At 44.7% G+C, this 19,329-nt stretch overlaps 1 protein-coding gene across 1 annotated transcript in view; it reads right to left on the minus strand.

Annotated features, from left to right (window-relative positions):
* Positions 1-19,329, minus strand: part of LOC133353592 (dystrophin-like) — a 639,339-nt gene that overhangs the window by 116,999 nt on the left and 503,011 nt on the right. Inside the window, 2 exon segments of the mRNA XM_061569957.1 lie at positions 12,730-12,919; positions 16,414-16,568. Of these exon segments, the coding sequence (XP_061425941.1) occupies positions 12,730-12,919; positions 16,414-16,568 (345 nt within the window).

Genomic DNA, 19,329 nt, shown 5'->3' on the forward strand with positions numbered 1-19,329 from the left:
GAGCAAGTATGTATTTTCCATTACAAGATAAAGTCAGAAATCCCCTGTATAGCCTCAACAGAGTGTTGGGGCAAGTGCTATAAGCGAGCACCTATGCAGGTTGGCACAGCACACGAGGGGGTGGGTGGCCAGCACCATGCCCGGCCGTCTTTGTCTCCTTAGTGGCCATGTTTACACACAGCACCAGATGCTCATTAAAGTCGACCTAAGGGGAGGCCCAGGTCCTGTTGAGATAATCATCACTGGTGTTAACCGTGAGCGGGAATCGAACCCAGTCGACGGGGTCCGTAGCACAGCAGGCTAACTGCTGCACGAACTGCACTACTGCACAGAAACACACACACCCGTTTCCTCAGAGATTCACAATGGCACTCCGACGAACCCATGAACACTCGAGCAAACATGCATTCGTATTGCCGAGGCTCCGAGAGCTGCAGACAACCTCATGTAGATTTATCGATGCGGATGCACTTGAGTAAAAATGGCAGTTTTACTGCACGTATGAAGTACGTGGTATAATTACGCCATTCCCACTGAATTATGCCACGTTAAAGAAAAGTGACCAGATAACAAAAAAAACTGGAAATAATAAATATTTATTCAAAAGCTACACGAGGAGCCACAAGGGCCAACGTTGAATAACCACAAGCTGTCATGAATACAGATACCTACGCAAAAAATTCGGAACGGTATATCAAATGGCTTCCTCTGTATCATGCAGAAACACGCTTCCCACGATGAGCATATAAAGCACACACTCATGCATGCGCACAGAGCCTAGGTCTGCCTGTACATAATTAAAAACAAGAAAAGGAAATGCATTTCACGTGGGCAAAATTAACTTAAAATGAAAATGCTGCTTCTGTTCCATTGCAGGTGGTCTGAGAATGTTTTCTTAACACGACGTGATTGCGTTCGGTGGTGGAAATGGCAGTACTCTGTGATGCGAGGCAGAAAACAGTATTCGCTCAGGGCTCGCGTGGTGATTTAAATAGCGCAAATTAGGCAAACGGCCAAATTCCACCCATACACGGATGTTCTCTCCCAAGACGCAATACAATTTAAAGCAGTGGTAGCGGTCGCTTGGCATAAATTAAACAAAGCAAAATCTCATGGCCCAAACTAGCTCAAGGGGAATAATGGAGGGAGAAAAAAATTGTGCATCGAACACGAGCTCAAATGTTAATCCTCATAAACATAACGGTATGATTTGCATAAAAAGTTAATTAATCTCAGTCACCTATATCTTGTCTTTCTTCTCTCTCGACATGTTGATTGTTGTCTACAATTCTCTGATCTCATTAAATCGATATCTCTTGTTAACATCTTCTGTCATCTGACTTGACAAGGGGGGGGGGGGGTCCCAAACATTAAAGCCCCAGCAGTCAAGCTTTTCACGCCACTAATGCGAAGAGTTTTTAATTAACTTGTGGGTGCGGAGAAGACAAACGGATAGGACTAAAGAAAATGAATACTTTTGCTCACGAAACGTATACATACGATGACGTACGTGTACGTACACGTACGTCATCGAAACGGAATCAAAAGTAAAGGGCCATGCGGGAAGGCGCGTGGCACAGTTTGGCGCCAGCTATCGTAGAGTGCAGTCGTGTCGCTATGGTTCTTTGGGGTGAGTACAATATCATTCAGCAGTGGACGCAACACCCCACCCTGCAACTTGCAGATGTCTCGGAACAGGTAAGAGTAAGTGGTCAACACTCATTGTGTGGCTCAGAAGGCAACGTTGTGACTAGCTAGTTAAATACTTCTGGCGATAAAAGCACGTAAATTTAACTAAAAACTCAACCAAACTATATTTATTTTACCCAGGTAAGTCCCACGGAGCTATGTAGGTATTTTTCAGAAGAGACCTGGCCACGAATTATAGCGCAACGATGTGTCTTATCACGTGGAAATGTATACCAGTCAAATACTTTCAATACATGTTGATTTTACATGTGGAGTGAAAAACCAGAGGACCCGGGGATAAGTTCACGCAACCGTGGGGACAGAGACACGCTAACTCCATCCATGCAGGCATTAATATCGGGATCAGGATCAAACCCACGATCTCCTGCAGACCGGGCGAGGGAGTTAGCATTGTAGAACACATCATAGAATCGATTCTTAACCATGTTTTTTTCTTCCTTGTTTTAATAAGTTTTGGAAAATGCACAATAGAGCACATGTTTCATATATTCGTATTAAAACATCTAAGTGGGGTGATTCAGGAAATGCAAATCGTTGCTTCCAAGTGATGCAAGCTCACCCAGGTGGTGATAATTTTACATCAATTAGATGTTGATGACGATGAGAAACACGGAGTTACATCTTAAATTCTGATGCAGTATCCACGAAGCCGGGTCCCAAAAGAGAATATGATCAATATGTAACCTAAACAAATTATTTGGTGATGGATGCTGCTGCTGCATTGACAGTGATGCACAAGCACAATTAACAACAACACGACTGAATGTGTTGAGCGTGTTACTTACTTTTGGTGTAAATGTGGCTCAATGTGTACACACGAATATTCTTTCATTGTTGTGTTGGCATCAAAGCCACACGTGTGAGTACCAAAGCACACCAGAAAGACGTGATGGTGACACGACGCGGCCCCATCCATTGCCGGAAATGTGCGAGACATGCGCGTGCAGAAACGGCACACACGGTAACTGTGCACATGCATTTTAAATATGTCCGTGGCCTTCGAATCCATGCTGTGTAAACACAATGCCTTCCTTTTCACACTGCGCCACATCCTCGGGGTCACAACCCCGACTCTACACCTTTCCTCATACTTCCCACTTTCTGTTCACATGTTTACTTTCACTTGAATAAAGTTTCCGGCATATAAGCAGCAGCAGCGTACACCAGAGGTCGCAAACGGGTTTTGATTCCTTACCCGTACCCGGCCGCACCAGGGTCGCAAACGGGTACCCGTACCCGTACCCTACCCGATACCCGGCTACCCGTACCCGGCCGGGTATCAGGTAGGGTACGGGTATCGGGTACCCGATTGCGACCTCTGGGATGAAGCCATGTTGCAGGCGCGGGTGGGTTGATTCTAGGAACTTGAATTGTGAGAAGAGACAAGACGTTGGGATATGAGTGACAAACGGTTACTTACCAGTGACTCACGGCCTACCCGTACCCGACCGCACCAGGGTCGCAAACAGGTACCCGTACCCGTACCCGGCCGGGTACCGGTAGCCTGGTATCGGGTAGGGTACGGGTATCGGGTACCCGATTGCGACCTCTGCCGTACACGCATTCTCGAGTTTATTTTCTCGAACTCGATTCTCTACCAGAGTCCTTTTGGATTGGAATATAAGTAGTTCTACAAAATGAATGGGTGGTGAAAGCACGATATATCCTGAAGATGGGGTATGTATGGACTCATCAAAGCTGATACATTCTGTGGCAAGGGATATTTTTTCAGAGTGAAAAATGCAAAGAAATAGACACACAAAAATAATAATAAGTTCTGAAATGCACAGCATTGCATTGCTCTTTTCTAACAAGACCGTTTCCAGTCAACTGAAAAGAAAACTACAGGCATTTGTGAATTAGCCAATTGTATTTAATGGTGGATATGCTGCGAATTTCCATTATAAGGACATCCATGTACACCACGACCGTGTACAATGGAAGATGTATTCCGAAATGGTAAATGTTAGTAATATCTACAAACACACACACACACACGAACACACAGAGTGACGTCCTTTAAATTATTCAGAAATGTTTAATTATGCAAATGAGGCATAATGGGACAAGCACCTTAACCTCAGCCCCTCCCTTTGTGACCACGCGAACGATAATTACAAACCACGGATTCGATGTTGCACCACAACTCTCGGATACCAAGCCAATGGCACTTTTTGCTGAAGTAGCATTTGCTTTCCTTAATTAGTCACCGTTCTTTTACGGTTCAACCGAAGCAAACGTTTACGAAACGTGAGGCCTGATTCTGAAAAGATATATTTCAGCCAGCTCACATCTGAGAATCGCAAACAAACGAAGCGAAATGTGTTCTTAAAAACCACAGGTCATGCTGTCCATCTATATATACACTCATGTGTTAAATAATCCTTCATTATATTATAATAAACCTTAATTACTTTTTATATGTGTCCAATTAAATGTGTTTTAAATCTAAATATCTTCACGCATCAAATAGAAGTAAGTTTACATTAAGCTGCGTCAGACCTAATGTCGGTTAGGTCAGGGGCAAGGGCTGTTAATAGAACAAAATACGTCCCATTACCTCTCATTATAGGTAACCTTTAATATTTTTAATTTGAATTTTTAATGACAATTAAAAGCTTGACATTTCAATTACGGGCTGTAATGCAGAGACGCAGCGCAAATGGAATCTCGCCACCCCTCTTTTTTTTGTGTCCATTAACACGGCTCCGATGTTCATCGCCCGTGTCCGATGTTCACCGCCCGTCTCTTCTCAACGCAGAGCGGCCAGGCTACGGTGACCCCTGGCCGTTTGCTCCAAAATAAACACGCCCTTGATGTCCTCCGCGAAAAGAAAAAACCCGCCAAACAAAACCTCTGTCGCGCCCTTAAACGGTGGCATTTTATCCTGCAAGACCGATTCCCTCAAGTAGAAGACGGACAGCGTCGTCAATGTACTTTTCTTTCGATTGCCGCAGGTTTGGCCGTTAATGAGAGTCCGTCTCAATTACAACTATTTTAAATGAAAAATGACGTACCTGATTAAGCCGATCTGTTCACACCATGACGCAACAACACTTGGCAACTTATTACCGCAAATTTCCAGCAGAGCGGCAATCTGCAAATGATTAGTTGGTGAGCTGCAATGAAATATGATATTTGCCCGAGCCCTGAGGGAAAGTCAGAACCGAAGAGCCTTGCTCCGCTTGAGACGAACGAACACTCACCGCTCATTCCCGCCTCACTGGAACCCCACAGAGTGGCCAGATAGGCGCACGGCTTTGCGCGTGCATCACGAGCTGGCTTGCGTGCACGCGTGCGTCTACGACCGAGGTGACCAGGCTCCTGCCCGGAATGGTTATGTACGACAGGAGCAGCTACGCCGCAGCGCTAATGCCGCAAGCTGATACGGTTTGCGAAAAACCGCGTGCTTTTGATAGACCAGCAGCCCAACATAATTATACTGAACGGGGCAATAAAGAGATTTAATTCTCAGTTTTCATATTAAAATTAAGGCTACAATTACAATTTGCATTTATATAGCATCTAAATACTGGTATCTCTGAGACGCTTTAAGGGTTTATTTATATGTGTATTTGTTTGAGATAATGCGCAGTGATTCACTGCGCTTTTCCAGGAAATCTGTGTCTCTGGTTGACAGCGTTAAAATGTAATATTTGTTCAAATGTCTTCTTATCTGTTGTTACGTTGCGTAGTTTCCTTACCGTTGTTAATTTACAAATCTACACATTGCGCGTCCATGCCGCGCACATTAAATTGAACATGGCAGACCTAGCAATGTTGTGGTATATCCCATTAGCCTTTCCTATGGCAAGGGAGAATTTGGCGACGTCAACACCAATTTGTACAAATAAAATGCAGGCTCAGGAGCGACACAGCGCTTTCACGTCGTTTGTAGCGTATTTATTTAACTGCACCGCTTGCACGTAGGCTGGTGCTATGTGCTGCTGGGGTTTCTAGCCGTGGTATTTTTGCTGTTGGTTCCCTTGGCATGTCTTAGGTGACACGAGCAATGCAGCAGCGTCACTGACGACGGCGCACGGAACCCTACGTTACGTGACGGTTAAGTTTCCGGGTTGTGGCGTGTGTTGGGTGGCATGGGCGCCCAATGTTTCACTCCACATGCTGGGAGCTTCCTCTGGAACTACAGATCGTGTGGTATAACCAGTAAAATTGAGTTTGTGTAGCACAACCGTGGTAAAAGACTGCAAGTTCATATTTTTTTCTAGTGGTAAAGGTATGTTTTGGTATCACGGAGTAGGTGATTCTGTTAATTACAGACTCGCACCAGCCATAGAAATGGGAAATTTCCACCATTGTATCAGGGCCACCAATGGAGAGGAGCACTGCGCTACTGATGAACATGGAGACACTGTTTTGAATTGCAATAAAACGTTTAGATTAGCATTTCTCATTTACGACTTAATCCCGTTTCCTATATCACACGTAGCCCTGTCCCGCATCGGCAATACAGGCCTTTATAGTCTTGATTAACAACACGTTCTTGAGCATTTTCCTTCTACCTACAAGCAATTAACCGGACAGTGCACAATCTCGTCAGATCTCAGAAGCTCAGCGGACCTTTACCCTGCACGGTGTGCTTGGATGGGTGAACTGAATGCGTTTGTGTGCTGTGCATTAAACTAAACTCTTTTTTATTATATCAGGTAAGGTACATGTGGACATTTACAACAGCCAAATACTCGTAATGCATGTTTCTAAATGTGGAGGGAGAGAACACGCACACTCCAAATATACAGCTGTCAGGGTCGGGATCTAACCCGCGACCTCCTGCATACCAGGCGAGGGAGTTAACATCTTGCCACCGCATCACCCCCCCGCTCCCGTATCAGGCCCGTGTTCCGCCCATACATCTCACAGCGAGTTGCCGTGGGCTCTGCGAGCTGCCTGCCAAGATCTTCTGGCTGCCTCTAAAGACGCAGGACACCCAGTCAGCTCGCATCTCCTCAAACTTCAAGCAGGGGAGGGGGGTATGGGGTGGGGGGAGGCGAACTTAAACACATCGGCCATGGCAGGCGCTTGGCCGACGTTGAACCACATGCTTCCGTGAACTTTAAACGCCGTCCCAAAAAAACACACAAAAAGGCACAGGCGCCCCCTCTGGCGTGTCTGCCGGAGCTGTCTTGTTATCAAAGTCCGCGGCGGGAACAACGTCCGTGAAATTCAGCCGCAGACCTCAAGAAAATCTCTCAAAAAAACTTTAAAGGGAAATTAATTTTCCATGCCACGGATTTGTACTGTTTTGCCAAAGTTCACAATTATCAAAGGCAGCGGCTTAGGCAAATGTGTAAAGGCAGCTCTGTTTTCATTTGTAACAGGATAATTGCAGGCAAAGTGACATCTGCTAGCTAATGCACCGCATCAAAGTTATAATTCTGTTGTGAGATTGACACCGGCCATCGGCTCTAAGTGGCTTTGCTGGTTTGGCTCCAAATCCATTACGAGGGACGACCTCTTTCTGCGGGCTCAGCTGGGCACTCGGCAGCCCGAGCTGCACCATGAAAGCAACGAACGTGCCATCTATTACCAAGCCAACTGGACCACACTGATTTAGAGCTTGGAAAAAAAAACACATTTTAGAATCTATCAAACGTTGAACCCTTTAGCACAACCTCCCAGGCAGAGATCAAACCAGCTGCTCGAACAGGCCACCATTGCAGAGACCTTATTCTATAGTGTTAGAGTGCTGCAAAAAAAAATTTGCTATAATACACATCACTCAATATCGTTCATATGAATTACGTCAAAATATTTTCTCTCATTTAAAAATGTTATATTTATTTGGTTTGTGGTACAGTATAAGTGTATTAGAAAAGTAATCAATGTAGCAAATCCGGTCTATTTATTTGTTTCTTTATATAAAAAAAAGTGGAAGCCCTAAGAAATCGGTACACCATAGTCAGTTGATCGATAGGTCGCATGTGTGGGCCGTCCGACCTCTTACGAGATTTCTTGCCAGCATGAAAGAGTAGGCCAAAGTACCCTCTCTAGATTGGCTCTCCAGAGATCCCTCTAGCGGAGGTCCTTTCACCAGTAGGGGAGCGATAAAGTAATTTATACTGCTGGGCGGACGGAGGCAGGGGTAGATTTAAGAAACTTGTCTCATTGTTTCAACCACCGTGGCACAAGATCAAGCCGGTGACCTCTGCACCACGTCAGCATCCATTTTATAGATCATGATATCCAGTAAGCCAGCAACACGAACAGATACACCGCATATATTTCTTTTTTTTTAAACCGAACAAAAAGAGATGATGATGACAATAATAATATCAACACATCACATCACGAGTGATGTATGCGTTGGAGAACGAGACGCAGCGGGGGAGAGGCGCGTGGGAAACGGAGTGACGCAGATGGCTCCCGCTGTTATTGTAGCCGAAGCCGTGTCTGCGAAACACTCGCAGGCTTAGCGTGCACCTGCCCTGGCACCAACTATAAACCTCCGCTCTCTAGCACGAGGGACAGCAGCATGTTAAAAATAGCACGCACGTTGCAGGCAGGGCACGTATACACCCCACAGTAGCCATCACGACGCCAGCCGCCAGTCGTGCCCACCTTGGCTCACGTCCAACTAGGGGCACTTTTTACGCCACGCAAAAAAGAAGGAAAAAAGATCCCCTGGTGTAGCTACACAGGGCTCTTGAGGCAAGAGCTGTTAGCGGGCAAGCGCCACGGAGGCCGGTACGGCACACGAGGGGGTTGTAAGCGAGGCCAACACCAAGGACCAGAGGTCACCCTCGTCCGACATGGAACTTCAGAATCAGAATATTTGTTTCTACTGGAGAAATCCGATGAGCTATCAAGCTCTTTCCCATAGATGTCCAGTACTTGGGCTGACATAGCACACAAGAAGGCCACTCTTGTAAATCACGTGACAGGGGTCTTCGGTATTGATTGCCAAGCGGTTGGGAGTGAGGTGTCAAGTGTGTAGGACTACTGATCAGCTTAACAAAGATGCCAACATTAACATTAAAGACTGGTCAGAGTGCTCGCTAGTTTGAACATTTGTTCTTGTGCATTTTTATGAGTCAGGTCCATGAAAAGTGTACTGCGCTGAACACACAGAGTCAGCTCTTTTTGAACAACACTGTTTTAAGTCTATTGCAAAACTGGCACAGACTCAAGGATGGATCCCGTAAACTGGACAGCAGATCGCAGCGGGCTATGGATCGTAATCGGCGTCGATTGGGGTCCGTTAAGGGTGGTACATGGTGAGACTATGCAGGTTGGCCACGCATCGACAATCCTTATTCATAAAGGTTCACAAATTGCCTCGTAAAAATAAATTGGATGTTATCATTTGAATTTTAAACTTTCGTTTCTGTTCAAGCCGCAAGGATATTGTATTGCAATTTTAATAGAGACATGTTTTGTATTTGTAAGTAAGAATTTTAATAAATGCATGCATGTCCTCTAAAACTTTCATTCAAATTTGCCTCCTTTTACACAATTTTATAGATTTCCATCTGTACAACTATATTGATAATACAAATTACTAAATTGCAAACTGTTATTTTATTTGATCAAGGCTAACTTATTATGAGACCCTATTTATATAACTATTTAAAATACATATATTTGCTTCAACTAATTCCTTAGAGCACTGCAAATGCATATTTTGAGAAAAGAACAATTGTTATGGTGGTTTTAATTTATTTTATACAGCATGCAGTTGTATTCATAAAACGTCCTTGATTTACACTGACAATAATAAACAATCACACGTGTTAAACACACTGAAAGCCTGCTAAGTTTAACAACTGCTCAATAAAATAGCAATGTAAGAATGTATTTCTTTTTTCAAAACCAATGGACAATGTTCTTTTTCTAACCCTCTGACGGGCGTTCGTGAATATCTACGCGCCACATTTTTCCATCCGACGTTCATCCGTTGCCAAGGCAGTTTTGAAACGTGAAGGCATCTCCATCAGAAATCATTCATCATCTGCCGCAGCAATCCGACAGGGCGGCAAGTGAAAGGGTGCCTCTGCTCCGGATCTCATTCGATCAAGACCAACATCTCCCTGTGGAGGGGGGTCAAACCTTGTGCCGGAGCAACGGCAGGAGCATAGCGAAGCCCTGACTGCAGGCCCCGTGTGAACGTCACAGTTAATTTAATGACAGCCTCTTTCCCGGCCGCATAATTCGCGTTCAATCCATCGGCTGTGCCTGATGGATGCACTGCAGAGAAAACGTGGGACGCATTTGCCCTGTTAGTGATGTGCATCTACCCAGGCCGTGCTTCAGAGGAGGCTGACCACATCTGTTGTGCGTCACCACGGATTTGTAAGTTTTAATCACGTGAAAAGAGAAATGCGGGCGGATGGTTTGGTGGGCGCGGTAGTGAGCGCATCGTGCTATGAACCTTTCTGTCTAACAGTTCTAGCTTGTCCCTGTCGTCAACTCGCACTGACCAGCGTGGTGAAGTATGGTCAAACAACCCTCATGACCGACATGGCATTCATCCTGCAGTAGATTGACAAGGGGATGTAAATGATTACAGGTGGTAGATGCGTTCCGAACAGAGGGGGGAGCGATGGGAGGAGCCCTATGGGTGCCCTGTGCATGGGGGAGGGGTGTGCCAGGAGGCAACGGTGGTGTCGCAATTAGCGCGCTGCACTACGAACCTGGTGATCTGAGCCGGTCCTGGGCCCTCCCTAGGTCGACTCAGCCTCAAATGAGTACCTGGTGCGGTGTGTGAAAACATCGCCGCTGGGGATACAAAGGCGGGCGGGCGTGGTGCTGGCCACCCAACCCCTCGCGTGCCGTGCCGGCCTTCACAGGTGCTGCTCGCTGACAGGACTTGCCCCAACAGCCTGTTAAGGCTATAAGGGGGATCTTTGTCGTTGTTTGGGGTGCGCCAGGTGTGGCCAAGGAATGGGGGCACCGGGTTGGAAAGAGATGGTGACGTTGGGGGTATGGGGGGGGCTCAGCTACATATAGTGCCCTCTCGTTCACAATAGTAAAAATAATCTCATTATTTGAAAAATATGAAAGTGAGAGCTTCATGAAATGAGGCAGAATTTCCCTGTGTGTGTACGCTTGGCAACAGTGGTCGGGCATGTTGAAAAAATTATAAATAAGAGTCATCACGAATAAATTACCTGGCAAAGAAATGCCTTGGCACGAGTAAAAGCTTTTGGAAAAATGTCACACAATGACATTGGTTGGGACTATATCTGTATAACACAGCGTTCATTTCAATCCAGTCTGGTTTTGCCAGGTAGTGTTAGCAAACTCTTGATAGTACGTAGACGGTTAAGGGTTACCTAACAAACAGCAACAACATTTACAAGCATTGCAATATTTGTAGACGCATTGTGTTTTTACACTCGGACATTACGTATGCCCTCTTAGAACACGTTTGGAAATTTTTGAATAGAAATAGAGATTTAACAAAATTTTGCACTCAGGGAAAAGAAACTCACGTGACCCAGTGTTCTTCACTAATTTTCAGAGGGAGGCCACTTTCGCTCGATAAAACATCATCAGTGTGAGGGCCTCCAATTGTTTAATAGCACGATTATTGTCAGGGGATGCACGTCAGGGCCCGCACTAAAGGCCACAAGGGGCCACCAGTGTCCCACACTGACGTAAACAATAGCGTAGCGGTCAGGAAATTACGAGAAATCACGCATTTTTTGTCATGTCACATATGCTTTATGCAGCACGTATACAATAAGTATACGTGATGAATTGGGAAGACAAGTAAACCACACGAGATAATTGTACAAAGCAGCAGGGCTCTCAATCATGAAAAAGTGAATTTAAATCCTTGCAAAAGTTCAACCCAGCTCCATCATCGTCATCTTCCCAAGAGCGGTGAAGACAAGCATCACCTGGCGAGCAACACTTAGTGGGAATTCAACGGTGATACCCTAAAAATTTAATCATCGGAAAATGCCCTTTATATACCCAGGGAAGAGCCTCACTGAGCCTCAATACTCTTTCTCAGAAGAGCCCTGTATTGGCATGTGTGTCCAATTTCATTAACGAGTGTGTTGGCGTTGGCTGTTAAGAAGAAAAACCACAGTGCTGGTAGAAAACCCACGCATGAAAATATGAGAGACGGTGACGACTTAGTTTACCAGTCCTGACCTTCGGAATCTGGAATTTTCACCACTTCCTCAAGACCACCGAAAGTGATGGGCACGGCCGACTGCTTATCTGAGCAGTCAAACATGGTCTTGAGATTCTTCCTCTTTAGTTCTCTACCAATCCATCCTCACCCATCTTGAGCCTTCCTTTTAATTTCACACTTCCCTTAGAATTTGTCGAGCAGGCCTTTTTATTTTTAAGCCTCACAGTTTCTTTTCCAATATCCTTCCATATAGAACTTTCTTCGTCAAGCTTTCCACTCTGCTAAAACGTGCCTAATCGACATCAATTTCTTTCTTCTGGATTGTTCCAGAAGATTCAGGCTCTCCCTCTGGAACCTACTCCAGAACTGCTCGAGAACTTCTCATTACTCTCTTGAGATACAGCCGAAAATTAGATTTGCAAAAAAATACAAATAAATCACGACGGCGACTGCAAAACTAAACTATTAAATAAACATGTTTTTTTCATTTTACCAGGTAAAGCCCATTGAGCTATGTAGCTCTTTTTCAGAAGCGACATGGCCACAAATGATAGCTCAACGAAGTGGCTTATCGCGTGGAAATTTATATCAGCGACCAAATACTCTGAACGCACGTTGATTCTAAATGTGGAGGGGAAAGCCAGAGGACCTGGAGAAAAATCCACACAACCACGGGGGAGAACACGCAGACTCCACAAATACCGGCATCATCAGGGTCGGGATCGCACCCACGACCTCCTGCGTACCAAGGCGAGGCAGTTGACATCTCCGCCACCGTGGCGCCCCCACAACTGTATGGGCATTCAGTCCCTGTGAGCTGCATGCGTGCGTGCGTGCGCGTCAAAATCACAATCTGTATTTAGACTGGGGGAATCCGACGAGCTATGAAGTGTGTGGCGCGGGAGGCCCCCTACCTTCCACTGCCGCTGGACGTTGCGTGCGTCCCGCGAGCCCTCCAGCACGCCTTCCTTCTGGCTCGCGTCCTCCAGCACGTTGGCCGTGGTCTCGGCCTCGGAGAGCCACGCCAGGAAGCGCTCCAGGTCCAGGTGGTACTGCTGAACACGCTTGCCGGCCTGCTCCAGGGCGGCCTCGCGGTCGTTCAGGCTGAGCCACGACGCGCGCACAAAGACAAAGACCCCACCCCCCCCGTGTAGCCTTAACAAGACGGTAGGGGCAAGTGCTGTTCGCGAGTAGCAATCTATATGAAGGCCGGCACCGTGGCGCACGAGGGGGTCGGTGGCCAGCACCGCGACCAGACCTCTCCCGAGTGCTGATGCTGACACATTGCGTCAGGTGCTCATTTGAGGCTGAGTCGACCTCAGGTAGGCCGAGGACCAGTTTAGATAATCGTCATGCACACACAGCCACACACACCGTCCCCAGCAATGCTATCTCACATTATCTGTGCAGGATTCAGTCTACCAGTCTGTCCAATTCATCTATCCGTACTGTCAAAACATGTCTCTCGGATTTTTTTCCTTTCACTGCTCATCTTTTGAATTCCTGCCCACTCATTGTCTCTTTTTCAAAGTTCTTAAAACCTTGCTCAATTGAACAAATAAGTATGATTTCATCTCCTCCACCTTCAATGCTCGGGGCTATTTTGTGCACTCAATACACTGTGTACATGGTAAGGATGAAGGTTCAAATCTGCCTTTTTATATTCACATCACTGTTGGAAGAAATGTCTCCACCAGAGGGAGTTCTAAAGAGCCCCCAAAAGTCGTGAAAGAGTTGGAAGCACCCACACTTTACCCCACTAAACGTGACCTTGGTGAACCCATTTATATGACTGTGTAAGCAGAGGTGGGGGGAGGGTTGGATTTCATAAACTCTCCCATTATTTAAACAGAATCAAACCTGCAACGTCTGGATTGCAAGTCCAGTGTGCTAACACCATAAGACCATTGGGGCAGCATCCCATTGTAAATGGTATTGACTGATAATGACTGTTAGGGCATATCATGAATCCCATCAACCATGCCCCCAGCTCCACATCGATGGGTTGAATTGTCACAAATCAGATTCAAGAATCAATTCGTCTTGTCATGTATTTCTCCAATCTTTAACACATAGGCTTCGCGACCAATATCATCCGTAAGATCTTTCATGAGATAGATCGCGTAAATATAAATGTGCCATTAAACCCGCCACCACTCGACACAACCAATTAGTAAGGCTGGTCACGTAAACAAAAACATGGCAAGAAGTTACTCGTTCAGCACACCGGTGTGTTGGGCAGTAAACCCACCACAACATTTACAATTCGAGTACCATGACGTTTCGCCAGTAATTACAACCAGCCTCATCAGGCGACAGCCAGAGTTGTGGATAAATCTTCCTGTTTCCGTCTAAACTAGAGGGGGTGAATGATGTCGTCACTTGTAAGCCAATCAGGTGCGATGGCTAATGGGGGAGGGGGAGGTTAATGTATTCATATAAATTACAATCCATTTTAATAAAAAAAAAACATCTTATGGATTCTCCAATCTTGTTTGTTATCGCTTCTCAATTCTCTTTTCTGCCTCGTTTGTTTTGTTCACTTTGGATTATCTGAACGTGTCTCTCTGTATCGGCCAAATGGTAACAACAGTGAGTATCGTGCTGCGCACAAATCAGTAAATCATCGATTGTGATTAAGCGTGACTCAATCCATGTCGCCGCGAGCATTGGAATCGATTTCAGTTGATGGATCAATAAAGCATTACAGGCCTAATAAATGCATACACTATGCATACGGCAAAGTGGAGCAGTAGTTAAACGTAGTTAAAAGTGTGCGGATCATAAATGAAAGGTTACAAGTTCAAATCCCAGTCAATAAATTGAGCACCACTTTGTAAGAGGTCACCCGAGGTTGACCTTTAGAAATATTCATCACCAACACCACAAGAGTGTGGAATATCCATGACTTGGAAGAAGGTTGTGAACAGAAGATGAGTACGTGTTTTTGCGCACACACTACTTTGACTATGACACTGAAGCTACGATGACATTGTAACTTAATGTATGTACAATCGTGTTCATGTTGAACCGCATAACAGACAATATGACGTTAAAATATGATTATACAGTGAAATCAAATAAAGTATAGAAGTAAAGAATATATTTATATTTTTTCAAACATACAATCAGTAGTCCATATTTGCTCATCACATGTAACTTGAGAATGAACTGGACTAAATGTGCAAAGCATTAATACAAAAGTAATTTACTCCATTAATTATATTGTCATGGCATTGCTTATTCACATATTTCAGAAGTGTTGGGTGGGACCAGCCAAATGCAATGACATTATTAACATATGTAAACCTGACAAGTGCATTTTACATATTAAACAACATTATTATATAGTTTTATATTTTTTATTTGATAAGCGAGAGCTCAAGGTTTATAACACAGGAGGATCAATACGGCTCGGCACCAATAACAGGGCACGGAATTTAATGGCCTCCCAAAACGGCCTGGCATTTATGAGTTGTGTCATGTTGTTTTGGGATTTATTGACGCAGAGCAAAAGGCTGTGCGTGTAAATGCCTTGCAAAGGGGACAGAAGGAGGGTTTCCAATCCAGCCAGATTTATTGGCACGCGGGCTTTCACGGCTGAAAACTTAACTTTTGGATAAAGAATTGTGCAACGGCGCTGTATAAATCAGCGGAAGTTTTTCAGTATTTCGCCCATCTTGGATGGCCACAAACAGTTGGCGTTGTCCGCCCACCCACCCACCCCCTTGTCGTGTGTGTGGGTTTTCTCCGGGCACTTTGGTTTCCTTACCACGTGTGTAAACACTGCTAACGAGGAGCTTGCCGAACATCTCGTTATAAACCATAAACTAATTATAGATGTGAATTCTAGATTTGAAGCTTTTGTGACTGCAAGGATTCATATTCTTAGGTTTTTTCGGTAAAGTCACGTAGGTAAAACCATTCTACACAACAAAGACTCGTTTCCTGGCAGCGATTTCAGCCGCATCACCTCTACATAACAAAATGCTCAGTCCGATTTACACGCACCTTTACATCATCCGCACCTAGTTTACACAACAAAGACTCATTCCTAACAGCGTGCTTCAGCCGCACCGAACCTCACAAAATAATATTCAGGGCCTACCTTGGCTCCTCCCACCCTCAACCAGTATATATACAAGGACTGTTTTCTTAGAATTTCTCTCACTTGATACAGCTATCGTGCTGTGACGGTTCCACCTGAAGACGGAAGCTTGTGTTGCCTCCGAAACGTCGTGATTTTTATTTTATTTTTATTTTACTTTTATTAATTAATTTTTTTTACCTACGTGACTTTACCGACAAAACCTAAGAATATATATGTGAAGTATAGAACAAAAGAGCTTTGGCAATTATTGGCACCTGGCTTCAGCTCCCCCCCCCCCATCCACGCTTGACTGTGATTTCCCGCACCTCTGAACTATTCTCTCGATCTCAGAGCGACCGGAACCTGTGCACACATATCAATTCGAAATTATTATTATAATTTGACTATTATTATCTATTGTTATTATATAATGCATTGGAGGAGGTGTGTTCATTTAAACACGCAACAAACAAACAAAAAAATACAATTTGTTGAAGGTAAAAGTTACCGTCGGATGATGTCCGACCAAGCCATGTTGAGTTTTCCCGTCATCTCTTCGACTTTGTGGGTGTCATCGGCGGAGTAGTCGCGAAGCAGCTTCTGGGCGAGGTCGTTCGCCGCGTCGACGCTTATCTGCCACTGTCGGAGCTCCTTGGCCAAACTCTGTGGCAGAGAGGCAGCTGTGTCATTACAAACATCGGGCACCGTGCATAGAGAGAAGAAGAAACAATGTCAAAGTGAGTGGTGGGTGGACACGCGTTTGTATGCTCCCGTGGCTGGCCTCCACAATTGTAAAAAAGAAACACCTCTGCTGTGCAATCCAACTCTGCTATTGGCAGTCGGCGCGTAGCGCAGGGCTGGTGCTCGGCAGGTTGTTACACCGCAGGATTGTGAGCGATGACGCCGGATTGCCGGAGGCCGTTCATCCAGCAGTGGAATGACCACAGCTCGCGATTGTGACAAATGTGTGCATTCTGCACCGAGGGCACTGCGGTTGACAACATCCTTACGAGGTGAAACTGTGAACTATGAACGTAGGCTTCACGAGTCTCGGGTCCGCTTAGATGAGAATATCATTAGAATGCATTCATTATCGGTGCAAAACCTTTTTACCAGCGCATTAACCCGAAAACACTCTCAATTAAACCTTTCAGCAGATGCTTTATTTGATTAAACTTCCCGTGACCCAAGTAATAAAGAAGTTGAGTAATGTACATATATAAATATATAATGATTTAACCCACAGCGTTAAAAGACTAAAACAGTCGCACACTTTTCTCTGGGGGGCGAGAGAGAGAAAAAGAAAACGTGGCTAAGAAATAATATTCTCACATTACACAATATCATTTTATATAAGTGCAGAAAGAAGCTTGGGGTGGGAAAGAAACATAAAATAATTCAATGTGAGCATTACTCTAGGGTGCTAGGACAGTTCAATATTAGAAAGTGATACATTTATTCATGAAGTTAAGAGCCGCTATATGATGGCGTGACAGCCGTTAGCCATTGCGCGAGACGGTGCAAATTTCACGCTAAAATTCCAGGAAGCAGTTCGCGACTCACCCTGGTCCCTGCCACGAGAACTAAATCAAGAAGGATCCACGCCTTTTGCCAGATTCAGAGCCAGATCTAAGTACATTTTGTTGCCTTAATACATGTTTTACTCCGACTGATCTTCCAGGACTTATGGTAATCAGTGGCATTAGTTTACATAAATAAGCAACGCTAAACCAGTGTTGACCTTCTGGGTCTCATGAGCAGTGTTGAGACATTAAATTAACACTGCTCGGTATTTAGATTCATATGTAGCAAAACTGATATTAGTATTTATTTTAAAAAAATATTGTAAGAATGCTATTTCATTGCAAGTTCTCAAATAGAAATATGTAAAACGAAAAACAAATGTCACTTGACTATTAGCACGGTTGGCTACGTACAATGCAAAATAAGTTTAACATACGTACATATATGACGACGCTGGAACTGACTGACCCAAGAAAGTGTAGGCTTAACGATGTAGTATGTTTATGAATGTCTCCACTATGCAGGACTTCATAACCACTCGTAAATCAAAAAACGAAAGGCTTCATTGCCCGTGAGGGCCAAAAATACTCCCGAGCAAATAATGCGGGAAACATTCATGGGGAAAAATAAAAATAAATGGGAGCTTATTTATTTATTTAAAGCACATTTATGATGCATGTAGCCTTCACGGGTGTAACTGCGGTGCAGGGGTGAGCGCACTGCAGCGATAAAACAGGGCGAACTGAGTTTGAGTCTCGATCACGGCAAACTTCAAGTCGTGAGAGGTATCTGAATTATCTTCTTGGTTCTTTCAGTAAAGTCACGTAGAATGGAAATAATAAAATAATAATAAAAAAACATAATAAAATAATTCTCACGACGTTTCGGCCACAACGCAAGCAGCCGTCCTCAGGTGGAGAGCAGGTCTGTCGAGTAGACAGAGTCTGAATTAGTCATGTGGCCCCCACATTACCAGCCGGCACTCGTCAACTTGGCAAAGTATGGTCAGTCAGGACCTGTTACAGTCTGAGGAGGCCTTCATCCAGCAGTGGACTGATTGAAATAACTAAAGCTCAATCACGAGAGAAGAACGCGAGATAAATTATTTGTTGCAATGAATTGCCCATGAAATATAAATTGTGGTCTTATTGCATTAAAAGTAGAACATTGATAATTGAAACAACGGACAGCAGGCCTACCAAACAAAGTGCAGTGGCACCAGAAATCAGTGACAACATATAACAGTAGATGGAGAATGCCAATGCACGACAACAATACTGATGTGCGTGAGAAGCAACAATTTACCCCTTTCGCCAAAATGTACAGATGTGAAAATGTGGAAATATCAGATGTTTTGAAGATTTCGGCCATTAGCACTGACAGGCCAGACCAATGAGCAACCACTGTGTTGACTGTTTTTCTCCGGTTTAACTCGTTTTGACAAGCCGTGTGCCCACGCTCTGTGATGGGCCTGAATAAACCCGGAATAATACATGTTGCTCATGTCTGCACGGGATTCCCGCACATAACGATAACACAAAGTAAAGGCTTAGGCATTTCTGCGACAGGCGCAGGATGGAAATTTGAGGGGACGTAGATGCGCTTTGACTGCAATGTTATGTAACGTCATGAATGGCCAGAAAAATAAAAAGGCCATTAAATAATTTCACGAAAAATAATTCCAAATGAGGCATCAGGCAGCAATATCGTTCAAGCCTGTAGTGTGATGTGGGTGGGAGTGGGGGGGGCAGGGGGTTAAAAGTGGGGGGCTGATCCCCCCCTTCTAAACACTTGGCCAACCCTTATGTTAATTCATGATATACAAGCTGTGCAATATATTTGGAGGGGGATGGATACTATGCCACAGTGTTGTACAATTAAGCGATGAGAGTTGCAGCAT

The sequence above is a fragment of the Lethenteron reissneri genome, chromosome 6 (assembly GCF_015708825.2).
Source record: "Lethenteron reissneri isolate LAM-NWPU_2019-01 chromosome 6, ASM1570882v1, whole genome shotgun sequence".
NCBI lineage: Eukaryota > Metazoa > Chordata > Hyperoartia > Petromyzontiformes > Petromyzontidae > Lethenteron > Lethenteron reissneri.